The sequence below is a fragment of the Myotis daubentonii genome, chromosome 10 (assembly GCF_963259705.1).
Source record: "Myotis daubentonii chromosome 10, mMyoDau2.1, whole genome shotgun sequence".
NCBI lineage: Eukaryota > Metazoa > Chordata > Mammalia > Chiroptera > Vespertilionidae > Myotis > Myotis daubentonii.
In genome coordinates, this window is record NC_081849.1 from 9,651,453 (window position 1) to 9,673,257 (window position 21,805).

General features: G+C 37.6%; 1 protein-coding gene across 1 annotated transcript in view; it reads right to left on the minus strand.

Annotated features, from left to right (window-relative positions):
- The window catches only part of PPP1R3A (protein phosphatase 1 regulatory subunit 3A), a 47,850-nt gene extending 27,223 nt beyond the window's left edge, over positions 1-20,627 (minus strand). Inside the window, exon 1 of the mRNA XM_059711546.1 lies at positions 19,797-20,627. Coding sequence (XP_059567529.1) covers positions 19,797-20,581 — 785 coding nt within the window. The 5' untranslated portion in view covers positions 20,582-20,627. The remainder of the gene's footprint in view (positions 1-19,796) is intronic.
- Between the last annotated feature and the right edge of the window lie 1,178 nt (positions 20,628-21,805).

Sequence of the window (21,805 nt, forward strand, 5' to 3'; positions counted from 1 at the left end):
TAGTACTGGTCCTATGGGAAATAAGCACAAGACTCTAAAAGACCTAAAGTAAAGGAGAACCCTATGCAAGCAGAAGAGAAAGTCCATTACTTGAACTTGTTTAGTGTATTTGCACTGTTGCTTCTTTTAGCATGGAACTCTAGTCCCCCAGATTTCTTCATGACTATCTTTGAGTATCTAATCAATTTTCACCTTCTCACTGAAAAAATACTTTGCTCCTTATTCTTCTTATGCTGCTCTGCATTTTGTATTCTTAATTGCATGTATCACCTTTTAATATATTTATTCTTTATGTTTATTACTTCCTAGTTTTCCCTCCATTAGAATATAAGCTACATGAGCACAAGAGTTGTATTTTTTTTTTTTTTGCTGATGTATACTTAGTGCTTAGAATAGTACCTGACACTTAGTATGTTTCAATAAATATTTGTGGAAGGTATAAAGATTCTATGTTAATTTCTTCCAGTTATTGATTTTTTACTCCCAATCTATACACAAACTAAAGAGCATAATAACAGCTTTGTAGCTGACATAATTATTTTTATTTCATGTTAACAAAGACCCATACCCTCTCAATTTTGAGGTCATTAGTGTTATAAAATAAATCATACTAGTAGAATTATTTCCATGTGATTTCCATATATCCAAGAGGGCAAAGATTCAAATACCTGAGCTAATCTTTTTCATTAAGTTAAAATATCAACCTTAGTTTTTGAAGGAATAATTGGGATTGAAACCAATTGCAAAAAATAAATCTAAGTATGATAAAAGTAGTATAATAAATCACTCATGAAATAGGTATATATATATATCCTACATAATAAAAGCCTAATATGCTAAGAATATAGTCATCCGGTCAGCTGGTTGGCCATTCAACCAATCAAAGTGTAATATGCTAATGATATGCTAAGGCTGATCAACTGCTGCTATGAGGTGCATTGACCACCAAGAGGCAGACAGTTGACCAGTCACTATAATGTGCACTGACCACCAGGGGACAGATGCTCCGACCAGTAGGTTAGCTTGCTGCTGGGGTCGGGCCAATTGGGACTGAGACAGGCTGGACACACCCTGGAGCCCTCTTGTGGTCCCTTCTTAGCTGGCCAACCTCCCATGTCCCTCCCCGGCCCTGATCGTGTACTAGAAGAGTCCCTCAACTTGGCCTGCACCCTTTCACAATCTGGGCTGAGGGACACCCCTACTCCCCCTGAGTACACGGATTTCATGCACCGGGCCTCTAGTACATATATATAATCTCTGGCATAATTCATATCTACTTACTTATATTAAAGATGACCTAGAGCAGAATTCAAAATGAAATTGATAGTGGAAAAGAATAAGACTTTTGTTTTAAAATTCCAATATGTAGAGACAGTAAGTGAAAAATGACTATAAATATAGAAAATATTATTTAATCTACTATATAACTCAAACATAGTCATAATTATGGTGATATTCATAAGTGTTATAAGAAGTTTTCAAGGCAATGAGAATCTTTAAATAATGAATGAAATCATCTAAAGAGAAAAAAATTTAGGGAAGTTATAACATTTACAATTACATTCAAACTAATTCATTTTTTTTCTCCATTCTAATTTACCCAGCATACTCTTTCTAGATTAATAGAATTAAAATGCTACTTTGTCCTTGAGTATAGAGACTCAAATTCAAAATTTTTAGCCTACCAAGATGTACAATTCTTTTTCAACTTTGTTCTTCAAGTTTGAGTTAAACAGTTCTTTCCATTCCAAGCAATCTGATTGACTAACAAAACTTTCAACTTATCCTTTTGCTGCCATTTCAATTTTTTTTTATTTTTACTATGTGAATGCTCTCCTACCATTTTCTCCACTGACCCAAGTTTTACCATTTCAAGGTCAAGTTCAATTCCTTTTGATGCTGTTTCTAATTAGGTCAGCCTGTAGTACAATCACTTCTTTAGTGCCTGTTGCTCTTTAACCCCTATGTTTTCCTCTGAGCATCTGTTATTCAATTTGGGACATAATGTGTTGGTTGATAACATATCATGTGTATAAATATTGTCCCTTAACCAAATTAATGCTTAAAGATAGAAACTTTCTAGAAGAGTTCTATATAAACTAAAAACTCCATAATTTCTTCATGAATAATTGGCTTTTTGAAGCACTGTTGGTCTGAGCTACAGAAATTTAGAGACCTTAATTCACAAAGCAAGCTTCTCTTCTCATATATTTCCTGCACTTGATCTACTGAATCCCTTTTGCCTAAATTTCTCATGTGAAATGGGACTGGTTTGCTTACTGCAACATATAAAAGTAATCTAATGAAAGGTCATTTTATATCACTTAGGAAATAGTAATAAGAGAATTAAAACATACATTCCTTAAGTTTATCTGATTAGAAAATTTTAAATTAGAAAAACAAACTAAGTCAATGTAGCAGTAAAATATCATAAAATTAAAGTTATCAATAGGCTTTGGTTCATACATGCGGTGAAAGTATCACCTGGTTTTGCAAGCAAGTTCTCACAAATGTTACAGACTCATAGATACAAAATTAAGAAAATGAAAGAAAATTGGTCCAAAATTACTATAAGTGTACAAGTGGCTAAGCAATTCCCCAGGAATTAAAGAAACACACACACACACACACACACACACACACACACACACACACACACACTTGACCATTATAATCATGCTGACATAATTTTTAAAAAGTTTCCAAACTATTAATTTCCTCAGAGGTTACAATTCATCACAGACAAGTACATTATGTTGTACAACAAATTACTGCTCAGCCAACAGCTAAGCCTTCTCCAGAAAATATTTAATTTAGACTTACAGGTAACATTTCCAGTGGAACCAGTCTACATATAGAAATTTAATTGGAAAACAGCAAATATAAATGTTGAAATATTAATTTTCAACTAACTTCATTGAGACTTTTCTCAGAAAGTGAAATATAACTATTTGCAAATGTCATGCATTTTCCTACCTCAACAATACATGTATACTTTGTGTGAAGACTTTAGGTTTTGTACAATAAATTTGTTTAGGATATTAGGAACATTATAGTTAAAGTCTTAATGAAAACTAATATAAGAGCTATATTATAGATATGTTATTATTTTTACCATGTAAAATATATAATTATTTATGCTACTTCCTAAAATATACATTTGTCATAAAAATAATATAATTTTAAAAGTTTTAAAAACATTATAATATATTTGATATTAGTGCTATTTCCAATTGAGTTTGTTAATATTTTCACAAAACATTTAAAATGCATTTTATATTCTGCAAAATAGGCCATTAGTTGCAAACTAGAAAGTTACCACTGTTTAAAGTTTTCAAAAGTAAAAGATTTTACCTACAAGAATCAATGCAACTAGAACCCTCTGTTATATAATTTTAAAACATTTATCTACAAGAATATGGGAAATCTTCATATTCTTCCTGTTGCTTTCTTTAAAATCTAAAATTATATCAAAATAAAAAAACTTTTAAATAGTGCTCAGTAGAGTGCTGCAGATTGATCACACTGTCCTTTTGTAGGTTTTAAGGTTAAACATTTTAGATGCATTGTATTGATCTAGGTTACAGGTAGGGTAAGACCAAGACTGCAATCTAAAGACAGAAATGACAGTGGTACCCAACTTGGTAATGTTTAGGTACATAGGAGGAATCTGGTAGAGGTAAAAGGGAAGTCAATACAGTAAAAAAAAAAAAAAAGCAGACTGGACAACCAGGTCCAGATATACTGGTGTCAGAATCTGTGAGTGTCATATTAGCAGCAGAATTAACAGGAGCTCTGGCCCTGATCCTGGTCCTGGCAAGAACAAAGAGTGAATGACTCAGTTCTGATTAGTGGACAAACAGTATCTGCCTTTGGTCTTTTATTACTCAGCCTGTTGTATTTTTCTGGTTCTGGTCCCCCTGGTCTAGACCATAGCATAAAGGATGTCAAAGGCTGACCAAAAGTATTTCTTTCCTGTGAGATGTTAAGATTACCTGACATTACTGAAAAGTAAAATCGTAGTGACTCAATGAATCATTTCCTTAAAGGCATTAAACAAGAGGAAAGACAATAATGAGATTATCAATTTATTCCTCAATTTGATCCTTCCTTGATACTATGGTAACTGAAAGTAAAATCTAAATTTAGACTATCTACAAGATGTTAACATGGCTAATATATTTAATTTTGAATTAATTTAGGCAACAAATATGTGGTTATTGCAGAAACAAAATTCATTTTCATCTATTGTTTTTATAATATACAATATATTTTAAAGTGATTTTTATTTTTCACCAAATGAACAGTTATTATCTCCACAGCCATAGAATAGAATATGGATGTGAAATTAAAAGGTGTTAGCAAAAGAAAAATCAGTAGTTATGTTGAAGTTTCCTATTTGCCTGGAAGGAATGATGACTATGATTTTAAACAAAATGTAGAATAAAGGAAAAAGAATTAAGATTGTAGCAGAAATGTAATTTTGTTTTGGGACTTTATGGAAATTAATTTGACACCTGGATATCCAGATGGAGATGTCCAGAGGCATCTTATTTTTAAAGATTATGAAAACAATAAAAGCACTCAATATTAAAACTATAGAAAACATAATTCATTCTCTGAATACTTGGAAGGTACTGTTGTGTTTTACCAGGCCTCAGCATTATCAATGAGAAAACCAGTTGCCTTTAATATTTTTTCAGAGTTTTTTATGTGCAAAATCCTGAGTTGGTCACTATGGGTAATGATGCCTAGACTGACATACCATTAGTGACCTCAAGGAACTTGCAATCCACTTGGCTAGATGGCACACACTTACGGTATTTAGAAGTTCAGGGAAAGGCCACAATTTTGTAAATGACACCATTGTGAACATTCTGACTGAATAGATAAAGAGGGCCATGTAGCAAAAGTCCTCTTCCTTACAGACAAAAAAATCTGATAAACCTTAGGTCTTTTGCTAAATGTTAATTTTGTTGCCTATAAATAAATTGCAACAGATGCAAATGTGGCCAATACAAACCCTTTTATTTAAGAAAAATTTTTATTTTTGTAGCATAGGTGTAGTTATTTCATGGGAAAATATTGCTAACATACTGGCAATTTAAAGGAAGTATAACAAAGAAATGAAATAGCAAAAGCAAGTCTCACAATATTGATAAATCAACAATAAGAGTAGGGGTCTTATTGAACTACATAATTTTATGAGATTTGGAAACAAATGCCTTGTATGTTCATATAACTAGCATTTTCTAAAAACAACTTGGTTTGCCAAAGTTTCGTTTGATTGACATATTATTAATACAGAAAAAAAAATATATATATATATAAAAGCCTAAGTGACCGAACAACTGGAATGACCAGAACAACCAGAACAACCAGTCACTATGATGCGCACTGATCACTGGGGGCAGATGCTCAATGCAGGAGCTGCCCCGTGGTGGTCAGTGCACTCCCACAGCAGGAGCGCCACTCAGCTGACCGACCCATCCTGGTGGCCCACCAGCTCAACAGCAGCCACTCACTCCTTCAGTAATCCTGCAGGTTCAATCTCGGGAGAACAGGCCAGGCACTGACAGACCAACGCTGCCAGCACGATCCTGACAGTGCCACCAGCCTCCTGGAAGTTGGCCTTGAGCACTGTGGATTCCCCTCCCTAAATGCTCAGCAAGGAAGAAACAATAAAAAAAAACGGCTGCCAGGTGGCTCCCACCAACTGGTGTGAATGTCAGCAGGATGGATCTGGATCCCGGGCTGGCAAGGGCATCCCAGCCCCCTCCCCTACCCCATTTGGGACCCCACCAGTGCACAAATTCGTGCACTGGGCCTCTAGTGTAACATAATAGAAAAACTAAACTAACTGAAGAATGTTTTTATTATATTTAATACATACACATATGTATACAAAAGACAAATTTTAAGTAAAGCTCATGCATACATATGTGTGTAATTTTTCTACATAAAGAAACACATCAAGGATAATTAAATGTAGATGTTTTGAATGCATACTGCTACCTATGTTCAATTTACTAAATAAATTATCAAGTGGATTTGCACATATTCATTGACCAGAAAAAATAGCTCTTCGTTAAAATTATACACACATACAAGCATGTCAAGAAATTTAACATATATTACATGAATCCTGTCTATAGACACAGTATTAACCTTTCTACAAAAGGATGCACTTCTAACAAACTTAAATTTCAGCTGATCTATATTACATTGGATTTTTACAAATCTAATCAATAATTATTTTCAATGTCTTACTTACGCAATTACATTTTTGGGTAAAATTTTATTTAAAAATTAGATATCTAGAAATTAGTGTAACTAGTATTTTAATTATTTTTTATATGTTTAAGAGGGTTTCAGAAACTCTAAGACAGCTATCTTTTTAGGTAGGATTGAGATCTGAACTAAGTAATCTTCTGAAATACTTTAATTTTGTAAAAAAAAAAAAAAAGAAGAAAAAGTATCATTCCTGTCTCTAACTACCAGAGGAGGTATAGTAATAATATGAATACTACCTCTATTACTCAGTCCTATCAACTAAAGAGGGAGAGCTTCTTAGCTAGCCTGCTATTAACCTATTGGGCTTCCTTTTGATACATTAGTTCTGGCAAAGCACAGTCCTTAAAATAACAGTATAATTAATTGTTTAAGAGGATCCAGTTGGTAATGAGTTTCTTTTTTTCTGAATTCTGCATTAAAATGCTACAAACTATTTTTATTAGTTTACTAGTTAGGACCTCAAAGAAAAAACAATCTAAAGTTATTGGATAACTTGACATAAAAAATAAAAACCAGTGATAGAAACAATATAATTTTGCTAAATGTTATTTTATTTTTGTGTTTTTTTAAAATACATTTTTATTGATTTCAGAGAGGAAGGGAGAGGAAAGAGAGATAGAAACATCAATGATGAGAGAGAATCATTGATTGGCTGCCTCCTGCATGCCCCCAACTGGGGATCGAGCTTGCAACCCCGGGCATGTGCCCTTGACTGGAATGGAACTTGGGATCCTTCAGTCCACAGGCCTATGCTCTATCCACTGAGCCAAACCAGCTGGGCTAATTTTGTTAAATTTTAAAGTATAATGATAGGAACTCCAACATTTAATTCGAGTGAAAATCAGAGAAACAAATGACAAGATTGAAGACATAGAACAATATGAATAGCTGCATAAAACTCACAGTATTTTCTATAGAATGCATTACTGAAGAATACTATCTTCCAAGGAGATGATTAAGAAATTTATAACTATTTGGCTTGAGTAGTTTTCAGAATTATTCTGCCTGAAAACAAAAGATAAACTTAGATGGTATCTTCTAACAGCGGTTCTCAAACTGTGGGTAGCGACCCTTTTGGCGGTTGAACAACCCTTTCACAGGGGTCGCCTAAGACCATCCTGCATATCAGATATTTACATTACGATTCATAACAGTAGTAACATTACAGTTATGAAGTAGCAACGAGAATAATTTTATGGTTGGGTCACAACATGAGGAACTGTATTTAAAGGACCAGAAGGTTAAGAACCACTGTTAGAACAATATAATTCAATGAATATTGTTAAGAAATCATTAGAGACAATGATTAAAACTTTACACTAAATGCAATAGTTTTATATATCTACTTAAGATTCCATGTGAAGACTATATTCTTTTCCTGCTACACCTCAACGTGATTTTTAAAATCTGTGCAACTTTTCTATTGATAAATACTCAAAAGATTTAAGTTGTAACAATATATTATGAAATTATTTGTAAACGTTCTCAAAAGAAGATATTAGCAAAATGTGCATTTTTTTGCCCAGCTTCATGTTACATATGGCTTATGAGGCTGAAATGTACCTGAGTGATTCTATGTGATTTGTATTTGTGTGAAGACATCCACAGTAATATTCAAGAATAAAAATCAGCTTGAAGTTTTTCTTATAGATTTGGTGTCATTAGGGTATGTTTGTATAATGGCTTAATTTTATTAAACAAATCAGAATGCCATGAGTGTTAAATGGGCTCTAAAATCTGTTTCAAATACTTAGGAAAAGCATCTACTATTTGGCAGGCTTTACACATATAAATTGAGCAAATATTTTTATCTTTTTGACTACCACAAATTGCAAAAGGGATAAGTAAAATTCAAATCCACAACTGCACATAAGATAATCATTGTCTTACAATGTTAAATTCTACTTCTAGTTGTGATTAGAATAGACTCCTGTACAACACATACAGACCATTTTCAGAGTAACTTAATGGGGGAGGGAGTAGTAAAATTTTATAAGAAAGGTTTGTTTAATGTACAATTAGTGGCTCTCACTAAACAATGCATAGCTATTTAACAATTTATTTCTATTTTCATGCGACCTTTAAACAGCAAGATGGTATGATGAAGGTTTCAAAATCAGTTATTAACAGTACCATGCCAGTTATGAAGTAAGTCTATTAGAGAAGCAGAATAAAAATGTGAAAACAATTGAGAGATATTCTGAGGAGCTTTTACTTTTTTATATAGTGGTAAGGTAAAGAGAATGCTTAAGACAAAGAAATGGCTGAAATGCAATGGTATATAATGTATTTTTTTGGAGGAAAATATTTTTATAAAATGCAATTTTATCTTCTATTCATAGATATTCTGTACAGGAGTAATAAGGTGAAATTCTGCACAGCCAACTCAGTTATTTAGTCCAAAAGAACCACTTTAGGAAGAACAACTTTAAAAAAACCCCACACCATATCATAGTTTACTTTAAAAAAAGTGCCTAGTGTCAACTTCCCATCAAGATGGCAGCATAGGTAAATATGTTATAAACCGTCTCCCACAACCACATCAAAATTACATCTAAACTAAAGAACAACCATCATTCAGAACCATCTGGAACAGCTGAATTGAAGTCCTACAACTATGAAATTTAAGAAGAAACCACATCAAGTCTGGTAGGAAGGGTTGAGGCATGGAAGGGCTGGTCCCACATCCACATGTGGTGGATAAAGATGAGGAGGGTAATCTCAGCTGTGGTGGTCCCCCTGAGGAGCATGGGGGTTTCAGTCCCACATCAGGCCCCCCAGCTCAGGGGTCCAGTGCCAGGAAGAGAAGTCCCCATAACTTCTGGTTGTAAAAATCATCATGGATTGAGGAGGGAGGCTCAGGCTGCTGTAGTCCCAGGCAGTTCCTCTTAAAGGGTTTGTGCTCGGACTTACTCAGACTCACTCTCTCTGAGCTCCAGCACTGGGGCGGAAGCTTGAAAGGCTCCAGAGACCTATGGGGAGGAACTGAACTGTTTGGCATCAGGGTAAGATGAGAGCTGGAGGGGCAACTTTCTCCCAGAAAGAAGTGCTGGCAGGGCCATTGTTCCTTTGATGAGCCCTTCTCCCCACAGAGCCAGCAGGTATGTGCCATATCTGAGATTCCATCAACCTAACTCACACTGTTTGCCCTACCCTGGTGATTCCCTGAGATCCTACCCCATCCAATTTTCAGGCCCACCCAAGCTGTTTTCAGTGGCTTTACCATAGGAATCGCCTATCTTAGCACAGGCTTCAGATTTTCCTAAAATCTCTCAAACAAGAAGTATTTGGCATCAGGGAGTGCCATACCTATTGTAAGTGACCCCAAGCCTGGCACTGGCAGTGCTGGCCTTGGTTCACAGTGTGGCCTTGCTGGGGCACCCCCAAGCCCAGCACAAGGAGCAGCCATCTCCAGAGCACTTTGATGTTTATGCCTGGTGGACCTGGGCAGAATACAGGTTGTGGCTGACCTTGGCCTGTACCTCCTGGGAAGCCCCAGAGCCAGCACATCCAGTGAACAACTCCAGACAAAGAGAGAATCTTAGAAGCAGCAAGAGAAAAGCAGTTAGGTACCTACAAGGGAGCTCCCATAAGACTCTCAGCTGATTTCTCTAAAGAAACTTTGCAGGCCAGAAAGGAATGGTAAGAAATATTCAAAGTGAATCAATGGACATATAAAGAGCTTCCCAGACAAGAAAAACTAAAAAAGTTAATCACCACCAAACCAGTATTATATGAAATGCTGAAAGGTCTTCTTGAAGAAGATAAAAAATATGAACAATAAAATGGCAATAAATACATATCTATTAACATTTGAATCTATATACAAAATAAACAAGCAGAACAGATACAGACTCATAGATATAGAGAATTTTTTGTTGTTTGACAGATTGGAGGTGGGGGGAAGGAATATTGTAGGGTAGAGGGGTGGGGTGGGAAGAGATTAACCAAAGAACTTATATGCATATATGCATAACCTATTGACTTAGACAATAGGATGGTGAAGGCCTTGTGGGGTAGAATTGAGGGGGTCAGTGAAGGAAAAGAAGGAGAAATCTGCTATATTTTCAATGATAAAGATAATTTTTAAAAAACTGGAAGATCTGAACAATTAGTTCATAGAAAATGAGATGAAAATCACCAGTAAACAGCCTGGTCAGTGTTGCTCAGCAGTTGAGCATTTATCTATGAACTAGGAGGTTACGGTTCAATTCCCAGTCAGGGCACATGCCCTGGTTCTGGGCTTGATCCCCAATAGGAGTGTGCAGGAGGCAGCCGATCAATGATTCTCTCTTATCATTGAAGTTTCTATCTCTACCTCTCCCTTCCTCTCTGAAATCAATAAAAATATATTTTAACAAATTATCAGTAAATATAAACATTTTTTAAGCATTCAAGAAATAAAAATTAAATTTTCATGAAATGATATTTAAATGAAAATAAAAACAATAAATGTTTTTTTTAAAAGTACCTAGTGTCCAACTTATGAGGTGATGTTTCAAAATCTTTTCTAATCCAGAAATTGCTAAAAGTTGGAAATATTCTCCCCCATAGAAGCAATGCCATATATATACATTAGTTTTTCTGATTAGTGACTAAAAACATTGAACCCATAACATAACTAATTTTGAAACTATTTATATTATCCTGGGTCATGGCAGCAGAAATAATATTGAGAGAAACAAGCATTTCTCCATTAATCTTGGGCATATGACTTGCCAACGCAAGATTTTAAAATGTAGAATTTATCACTTATGCTATTTTGAGGCTCTACAACTTCTCAGCAACTGGGAGACATATATATATATCCTATATAATAAAAGGCTAATATGCAAATAGACCGAATGGTAGAACAATCGGTCAGTATGATGTGCACTAACCACCAGGGGGCAGATGCTCAATGCAGGAGTTGCCCTGGTGGTCAATGTGGTCCCACAGGGGAGCGCCGCTCAGCCAGAAGCCAGGCTCATGGCTGGTGAGTGCAACGGCGGTGGCAGAAGCCTCGCCTGCTTCCATGGCAGAACTGACGATGTCCCACTGATGGCTTAGGCCTGCTCCCCATCCCTCGAGGGCTCCCGAACTACAAGAGGGAGCAGGCCAGGCTGAGGGAATCCCCTCTGAATGCATGAATTTCATGCACTGGGCCTCTAGTATATATATATATCCTATCTAATAAAAGAGAAACATGGTAATTAGCCATACCTCCGCTACCCTTCCCATTGGCTAATCAGGGCAATATGCAAATTAACTGCCAGCCAAGATGGTGGCCGGCAGCCAGGCAGCTTGAAGCTAACATGAGGCTTGCTTGCTTCAGTGACGGAGGACTCCAACGTTCCCCACCTGCCGCTGCCGGCCTCTGAGCTTGCAGTTTGAAAAACATTGTAACAAATATAGAAGCTAAAAAAAACTCCAGAAACCTGCTTTCAGCCAGCCGGGACCTCAGAGCTGGAGTTGAAACAGTGTTTCTATTATAGAACCCAAACAAACCAGATACCTTCTTTCAGCAGCCGAGGCCTAAGAGCTGGAGCCAAGCCTCAGAGCTAAAGCTGGCCCAGAATAAAAAAAAAAAAAAAGAAAAAAATGAGAGGTTGGGAGCTTCAGTCACCCGCCAGCCTGAAAACAGCCCTCAGCCCCTCACCCAGACTGTCCAGGCACCCCAGTGGGGACCACCACCCTGATCCAGGACACCCTTCAGGGCAAACCAGCTGGCCCCCACCCATGCACCAGGCCTCGATCCTATATAGTAAAAAAGTAATATGCCTCCCAGCACCGGGATCAGCGGAGCCACAAGGCCTCCCAGCACCGGGATCAGCGGAGCCACGAGGCCTCCCGGCACCGGGATCAGCATGACAAGGGGCAGCGCCCAAACCCCCTGATCGCCCTGCGGCTCTGTGTGTGACAGGGTGCGGCGCCCCAACCCTCCCCCATGGGCTCTGCTCTGTGTGTGACGGGGTAGAGCCATAACCTCCCCATCGGCCCTGCCCTGAGTGTGACAGTGGCGGTGCCCCAACCCCCTGATCCGCCCTGCTCTGCGTGTGACAGGGGGCGGTGCCCCAAATCCCCTATTGGCCCTACTCTGTGAGTGACAGGGGGGAGCTCCTCAACCACCTGATCAGCCCTGCTCTGTGCATGACAGGGGGGAGCTCCCCAACCACCTGATGGGCCCTGCTCTGTGCATGACAGGGTACGGAGCCCCAACCCCCTTGATGGGAGCTGCTCTGTGAGTGACAGGGGGCAGCACCCCAACCCCCTGATTGGCCCTGCTCTGTGCGTGACGGGGTGGCGCCACAACCTCCCCATTGACCCTGCCTTGAGTGTGACAGGGGGTGGTGCCCCAACCCCCCAATCGGCCCTACCCTGAGCGTGACTGAGGGTGGCATCGCAACCTCCCAATCCGCCCTGCTCTGTGCATGACAGGGGACGGCGCCCCAACTCCCCAATCAGCCCTGCTCTGAGCCCGACCAGGGGCTGCACCTAGGGATTGGGCCTGCCCTCTGCCACCTGGGAGCAGGCCTAAGCCAGCAGGTCATTATCTCCCCTGGGGTCCCAGACTGCGAGAGGGCAGAGGCCGGGCTGAGGGACCCTCCCTTCCCCCCGAGTGCACAAATTTTTGTGCACCAGGCCTCTAATATATATATATGTATATGTATATGTATATGTATATGTATTTCTTATAGTAATTCTGGCAAGTAGAAATTATCATCCTTATTTTCCTCCTGAATAAAATGGATACAAAATATAATTTATCCAAGTTAACAGTAGTTAGAATAAAAACCCGAATCTGCCCCACTTTAAAGCCTGTGCTATTTCCATTATGCCTCCATTTGAGTCCTCCTTCCCCTCAAATAAACACACACACACACACACACACACACTCCATACTCTCAGAGTCTTTAGGCTTCTACAGAGCCCTTACCATAATTGTGTACTCAAATCTGCCTGAAACCTCATAGTGCTTTCTGCTCTTGAATTATCCATATCCATGGTCTCAATCCAACATCAAAGCCCGTTTGTGCAACAACCTTAATTGAGTATAAGATAGGGATACCTCCTGACATTGCTGACATCTTAGAGGTGTCTGCATTTAAAGAGGGGAAATTTTATGTGTGTGTGTGTTTGTGTGATATATGTCTGGGTACATACCCATATAAACACACACGTACATTTGTACACACACACACACGCATGTGTGTATATCCATATCTACACTAATAAAAGAGAACCATGCAAATTAGTGCCACTCTGCTATGCCCACCAGCCAATCAGGATGAGTATGCAAATTAGCCCAACAAAGATGGCAGTTAATTTGCATATGCAGGCGCGGAGTGAAGATTGAAGGCTCTGGCCCGAGCGAAGACTGAAGACTGAAGACGACTGAAGACTGAAGAGGCTTGGCTCCTCCACTGCGGTCAGAGCAGAGAGGCCTCGTGGCTTGCCTTCTCCACTGCGGCTGGAGCGAAGGCCTGGGTCTCGGGTGCCGGAGGAAAACCGGTGCCGGCAGCCAGGGGAAGGAAGGACTATTGCACTAATCTCTTCGTGAAATGGGCCTCTAGTGTATTATATTTTCAGGCATAGTTTCAAAGTGAGGTATCATAGTAGAGAAGATTTTTAAGTTTGACAGGACACAGGGCAATTAGGCCCACCTCAAGTGTGTGTCATTTAGGCCACTTCCCTTACACTATTCCTGTCGAGGCATTGGGATAAGAACTTGGAACAAGGATGAGTCACAGTCAGCAGAATAGGAAGATGGTATAAAACTGTGTCCCACTTCACAACCTTGGTTTTTTGTTTTGTTTTGTTTTGTTTTTGGTCTGGAGCTTTATTGGCTCAGAGTTCTTGAGCCCTCCTCCATTTTCTATGGTTGCAGATGGGCTTTGGGTGGAAAGTTAGGTTTAGAGAGATCCCAGAGGATCCAAGTCAGGCATGATATCCATAGTGATTCTCTTCAGCTCGAGCTTGAGAGAAACCCTGAGTGAACAGACCCTCTTCTTCATCTCTCAGAAAAGGTGCACAAGTACTCCAGGGAAAGTCTAGGCTGAATGGTACAAATTTTCAAAATCCAGGAAACCACGAAACCCTGGTCGATCTCCAAGGAAACACTGAGCTATTTGGCTCCTTTCTGCAACCAGCTGGCAGCTTGCACACAGTCCTCTCGCTGGGGCCTTGCAGCTGTGTTTTATGTTTCTATATGGCCTTCACAGGGGCCCCTCCACAATTAGTGTGGACTCAAAACAAGGTAGCTATGGAATACATGAGGCCTAAAGGCCTCCCGGGGCTATTTACTCCTCTTTGGACTATTTCCAGGATCCCAGGTGACACTGCAGGTGTAAATTAAGGAAGTCTCACAGTTCAATGGCACTGACGGAACGTGCCACATGACCCTATCTTATGCCCCATTTTACAATGCTTTCCTTGGCCTCCTTTTAATGATTTTACCACCCTGCAATATAAACTCTCTGGAATCATAAAATCGTGCTTTAGAAAGTATTTCTCTCCCATTCTTGAATGTACCCAGTTCTACTCCTCAATTAAAAAAAAATTGACCACTGATCAAATTTCTTCTTTGGCATTAAAATTTTTCAGAAATGTATTTGCATTCACCTGGCCAAGTTATAAATACCACCCAACACCTATATTATGCAGCTTCTTTATTTCAAATAATAAATTGGCTTCACTTACTAAAATACAAACCAGATGAAGTTAGTCTATGTACCCAACTATTGGGAACATACATAGAGCAGCTGGTGGAAGGGGGGAAAAAAAAGATGTTGAAAAAGTAACGCTCTTACCCAACGCACAAGATCAGTTACAGATCACACATTCTAGAAAACTCTAAATGTACAATAAGTGGTTCTTATTTCATCTTTTATCCATGGCTTCCATTGTGTACCCAAAGAATCTGAGCTTGGTTTGGGTACTCTCTCTCTCCAACTCTCCGCTTTCATTCCCTGTGAGGCCTTTCCCTAGGGGCCTCTCCTTGTTTTCACAGGATCAGATTTCCCGCCATGCTTCGTACGCAGATACTGATGCCTAACAACAGAGTACCTGACACCCCAACACGTGTGAAATGAGTTTTGGAACCTGAACAAGGGTGGCTGTGCTGTCTGGGAAGTAATGCAGGCCCAAGAATCAGGAAATTAGCTGAAGAAGATGATAGTTGGCTTTTGATGACTATTCTGTATATGCCCCAAACTGTACTGAAAATGTTAAAAATACAATCTCATTTTACTTTAATTTAATCATCGCAACATCAGGCATCATTACCCCATTTCCATATGAGTAAACGGAGGCTCTGAGAAATTCAGTACTATGCCCATGGTCACATAGCTAGTCAGTATACATTTACTGGGATTAATGCTGCACATGTCTTTTTAAAGGCACAATTAATGGCTTCTTAACCTTTCTGATCTGGTCCTCCATCGATTTATCTATTAAATATGGAAATATTAATAATCCTTAAGATCTCTTCCAACTTCAAGATGTTCTAGATATACTGACACACATCTCAGAAAATTTGCAATTCAAACAGTTTTGCTTATTTATTGAAATCTTGCAAGAGACAAAGAAATGGCTCTTGACAGCTGAAAATTTAGGAACCCTGAAAGGAAAGAGGAGAGGACCTTTTGGGCAGGTTGAGCCCTTCTGGGATTTTTCAGATCCACTTAAAGCTAGATTGAGCCTTTTCTTTTTTCAGCAGCTCATATTTACTGATAGCTTACTATGTGCCAGATACTGTGTCAAAAGTTTATAAATATGATGTCATGCATCTCAAAAACCCCTATGAGATATTATTATATTGTTCCTAATTAACAGATGAGGAAATGAAGTTCAACTTGCTCAAGGTCACACAGCTAGCATGTGATAAAGCTTGGACTCAAATCCAGATATGATTGACTGGAAAGCCCATAATTTTTAAAAAATATGCTTTTATTGATTTCAGAGAGAGGAAAGAAGAGAGGAAGAGAGAGAGATAGAAACATCAATGATGATAGAGAATCATCGAGGGGCTCCTCCTACACATCCCCTCCTGAGAATTGAGCCCGAAATCCAGCCATGTGCCCTGCCTAGGGATCAAATCATAAGCTCCTGGTTTATGGGTCGATGCTCAACCTCTGAGTCACACCAGCCAGGCTGAAGTCCATAATTTTAACTTTGAGGTTATTATACTGCTTCTGTATGCCACTTTTAGCCTATTTATCTATATACATTTAATGCAAATTACATCAATATCACTTATTTCTTTGGAATAAAGCCTATGAGATGTCGATCAGAAATCTGCTTAGTTCATCAGCACATACTTGAGTGCCACATATTTGATGACACTTATCCTGTATCTCATGAGGCATGACTTATTGGTGCAGTTAATTGCCTTTGGGCAGCTCTCAGTCACATGCATATGAGTTACAAGCTCTGCTTTCTGCTCCCTCATATGTTTCTTTTTGTCCAAAGTGGATAGATTAACAAGCATCAAAGAAAATAGATAACTACATCAAAGAAAATAGGCAATGTCTGACCTGAAAAAAAATTAAAATCTCTGTAGAAAGAACTTATTGCCTAGGGTGATCGCCTTAACTGAAATCCTACCTCACTAAACACATCCCCACAGTTCATTCTGAATGTGTTAGAAGGGTTTGTTGACATTCTCAGAAGATACAATCTCCAAGACCCTGATAGCAAATTAACCTTGGTATTAACAGGAATTCAAGTGAGATATTACTCTCTAGGACAACTTTATATTCATCTTAACTCTGACATAGATTGTACACTATTATTAATCTACTTGAATGTCTGAAGCTAAAATTCACATACATTGCCCTTCTCTATCTTGAGAAGCAAGTGACCTCCAAAGTAAGCTACATGGAAAGTGTGGGAATGTTTTTGTTTTAAAAAGGCCCATTTAGATTCTGTAACCTTTTTAGGGGAGGAGAATATTTTAGAGGCTATAATTATTTATTAAGTATTAGTTCATTTTTATTTTAGCCAAATACACATTTTGTAAAATAGCATCAATACAGCGTGGTATTTTTCTCTAACCAAATTCTTCACAATGAAATCCATTTGTAATATTCATTTAAAAAATTTGGTAATGCTCTCTTGCGTGAGTTTTGGGAATATTTGAAACACCATTGCATATCAGTTATATCATGGAAAAGCTGTATAAACATTCTGTAACGGGACATTCTCTTCTAAGGACCTGTCAGGACTTCCTTCGTACACTTCCTCGTGAGTGTCATATACCAGGTGTAAACACTCACGTTGGACTGAAACAGCACAGAAGGCCTCCTCCAGAGGCAAGTGCTTCTCTTCAAAACGTGGCTGGAATGATGTTGATGTTGGTGGTTTCTACGTTAGTTATAGACATGCATTCAATGTATTTGTAGTTTTGAAGGAGAGAGATTCCCCCCCCCCCCATTTTTATAAATCATTAGGAAAGGTTAAAAGCCTTCAGGCTATTTTATGGTTTTGCTCTTCTCAGGTTTCCCCCCAAAGCAATGTTGGCCTGGTGGTTGGTGGGAGGGTGTCAATGGGGAAAAAGGGAGACATCTGTAATACTTTCAACAATAAAGATAAATAGATAAATAAATAAAAACTTGAATGGTGTCCCCTATGAATCCAATGATTACTGTTCTGGATACAAACATGTGTATGGATATATATACAGGGTGGGGCAAAAAAGCAGGTTTCCAGTTGTGAGTACAAGAAACACAGAGCTTATTCTTATGTTATTATTTATTAATTATTTTATTATTTTCCATACAAACAACTATAAACTTACTTTTGCCCCACCCTGTATCTAGTTGTACATACCTTACACTTGAAGTTCCAATAATATAGTGACTGGGGTAGATTAGGCCTATCAGGTGCCCATTTGTTCTGATAGCAGATGAAAGTTTGGTTTATCAAAGAAATCCCTTCTATATACCATAGTTCAGCATGTATTTCTTGTCATTTTGAAACTCTATCTTTAACGTGCACAAAAATCCCAAGTCAAACATTGCTTTTCTGATGAGCTCTTTGATAATAAGGATGTGCCTTTTCTAAAATCTGCTTTCCTCTATAGAGCAAGTTGTAGCACATTTAATAAATATCATGGTGATGATCTCATCTGAAGGTATTTAACACATAAATGTTTATGTATAAAAATTAGTTTGTTAAATAGTGTTGAGCTTACTTTTTTCTACATAGCTACATAGCTGAGTAATTTCATAAACATCTAAATTATTATTTCAGCACATGTAGAGATTATGATTTCTCTCTTAATAACATCAGTTAAAGTCTGAGAAAGTTTTCTTTAGACTAAGAAAGTTGGCATAATTCACAAAGTTGAGTAAGTTAATCTTTCAAATGACTTTAAAGGATAAAGAAAACAGAAATATTTTATATGGTTAATCGCTTCCATCTATTTTATATTTAGTTCATTAATGCATTAGAATTACACATTTAGATCAGAACATGAAAGCACAAAAATGTTAAACATGTCCCACATCATATCTTAGGTTTTTATTTAATTTTGTTTAGAATCCTTAATGCGGTCCCCTTTTCATCATATTATACTATTTCTGTCGCAGTTATTTGATCTTTGGACAACCCAGAAGACTATCAAACATTTGCCTGCGGCTGGGGGAGCACTGTGGACTTTCCCAGTGGGACAACGCGCAGCAGAGGAGATCTATCTCCTCCTCGGTGTTTACTACTGACCCAGAGTCATGGAAATTACCCAGCTCTACAATAAAGAGATCTGAATGCCAGTTTTCTTTTTTTGCATATTAATAAAAGAGCAAGGTTACTAATGAGGGAGTCACAGCCCCAATCTCTAATCTATAAAGCTGAATATTTATATTTCTAGTTGTTTTTATTTTAATTCTGCTCCATTTACTTTTATTAACTTAGACTACCTGTGTTCCATGTTACATTTGATTATAATTATATTATGATGTTTTATGTGTAATTCATACATCATTCATATGTTTATGTGTTGCTCTTAGTTCACTAAGAAAATCATAGCTTTGATGATTTAACTTAAAATGTATCATTCCAAACAAAAATGTGTTGCAGCTTTTAGGGGAAGGCTAAAAATTTCTGAGCACTAGGTACATTGCAACACACTTTTATATCGATCAGAAATGTTTTGAAGTAAAACAAAGGCATTTCAAAACTGCTGAAAATAAATACATTTTAAATGACAAATAGTTTCATATGTTAAGAATCTGGATCCTATAGTTTCAACTGAAGGAATTTATATCTCATTAGGCAAGCAATACACACATTGCATTCCCCCTTCCAACAATTAAATTATACCCTATTTTTTCTTGTGTTAGCAGGAGAGTTAATACAGTGCTATTATCTAAATAGCATTGACCTTGTTAAGGCCTAACAGCATTGTTTCATACATAACAAGCAGTATAATTTTAAACAGAATGGCAATCCCTTAATAGCCCATGAAATAATGACATAAAAACTTTAAGATTTTAAAGAGTAACGAATGTAAGATATATTCTCACCTTGGTTTCACTTTTAAGCAGCCTTTTATTTGTTTGTTGGGAACTTCTTCCTTAGGTTTCTCAGGCTTTGGCTCTTGTTCTTTCTTTTGATAAACCAACACATAATTTGTGCCATTATTATTTGACCAAAATGTACCAACAGAAGTTTCATAGCGTATACAAAACTCGACTTTACTGCCATCTTTTTGATAATGGGGAACCAATGAAATCTTAAAGGAGAACTGGTCAGTCTCTCCATCACATGAATTTGGCACATATTCTGCTAAAATGTCAAAATGTGTCTTCCAGTCATCTAAGGACATTCTCACATATACTGACTTCTCAAAAGAAATATTTAAAACTCGAATAATGCCCTTTATACTTGCAGACCCGGGAAGATACTCCGCTGACTCCAATATCGCTTTCTGGACTTGAAGTTGTTGCATAAGATCTTTCGGAGAAGGCAAGTCAAACAGTGGAGATAAAACATATTCTTCCTGGTGGAAAATGTCCTTTGTTAGGTTGAAATTGGTTGAAACATTCGGTAAATCCCAGCAATCAAATTCTTTGACAGATACAAGATTGAACCCAAAGGTGTCAGCAAATGAAACTCTTCTTGTACCCGAAGACGGAGTGTCCAGATACATATCTTCAGAGGAGTCAGAACCTCGTCTCCTAGGCTGAGGGGAGAAACCAGGTTTCAAAGTAGCTTGAACTTCTTCATCTTCAGAAAGAGAATCAGATAAATTAGGAACTTCTAAAAAGTTATCTTTGCTAATCTGACTGGGTGCTTCAGAAGGCTCCATTGGGCTCTCTGATATCAAATAAGAGAGAACTATACAACTAGGAAGGCTGATATTCGAGATCCAGCGGCTAAAATAAGTGTAACGTTACAGTTGACATTAAAAGAAGGAGTCAGCTCTATAAATAGGCTCGTTGACATGTAAACTATGCCAGCTTGCCTCCAAAGGCCATTAATATGATAACATTCATGCTACTCTCACCAGTATGTTTCAAAGTTACCTCTTAGTTTTAAAGTTAATGTGTTTATCAGCTAAATTCCAAAGAGACACTTAGCTGTGCTAGAAAATCTAAAACTTAAGGATAAAAATATGATTTTATTCAGTTGTTAGTAAAAAGTAAATCCAGGCTCATTTATTTTAAAAGAAAATAAATGTAGTATCACAATACTGAATATGCAGTTTAAGCTAAACCAATCCATTGGAGCAGGCAAGCACAAGAGAGAATCAGAACATTTATAGAACTGAAAATATTCAGTACCTAATGATAATAATAGCTACCATTTATAAGGGACTTATTATGTAAAATGTGAAGTATAAAATAGTTAAATAGGAGTGCTGGGAATTCTGAGGAAGGAAACATGACTTAAATGGAGAAGGTACCATTTAAATCAAACCATGAAGGGCAGGTAAGACATCAACATGCAGGATTGAAGAAAGGTGGTTTTTCCAAGTGGAAAAAATAGCATGAGTTAATGTCCAGAAAAAATCTTTGGTTAAATACATTATTTTGAACATTAGTACATTTTTTTAATCCATGGAAAAATACACACAAGTAATGTGTTTTTGACTTGAAAATATAAGTGAGCAATGCTAAGTATTGCCCAGGAGTAAAACATTTATGTAGAATAAAATTTTCATCTTTTATTTGTGGCAAATTTCCATTTTATGCCCACAAAACAGAAATTACTCACATCTTGGAGTTCAATGTGAGTTTTAAAGGGTGAACAGCCTGTTTAGATACTAATTTTTGTGTGTGTTGATTTAAAGTCCACTTTGGGGATACCAATTGAGTAAAAACCTATAAAAATGTTATATGCTTTGACCCAGAATGCTCCAGCTAGAAATATACCCTATCAGTATGGGATAAGTATGCAGATGTAATTGAAGATAAATGTTTATAACAGACTTTTTAAAAAACTCTAGAAATATCCAATAGGTAACTGAATAAATAATGTTACAGCCATATGATAGAGTGTCATTAAAAAGTAACACTTTGTGTGTTGAAAT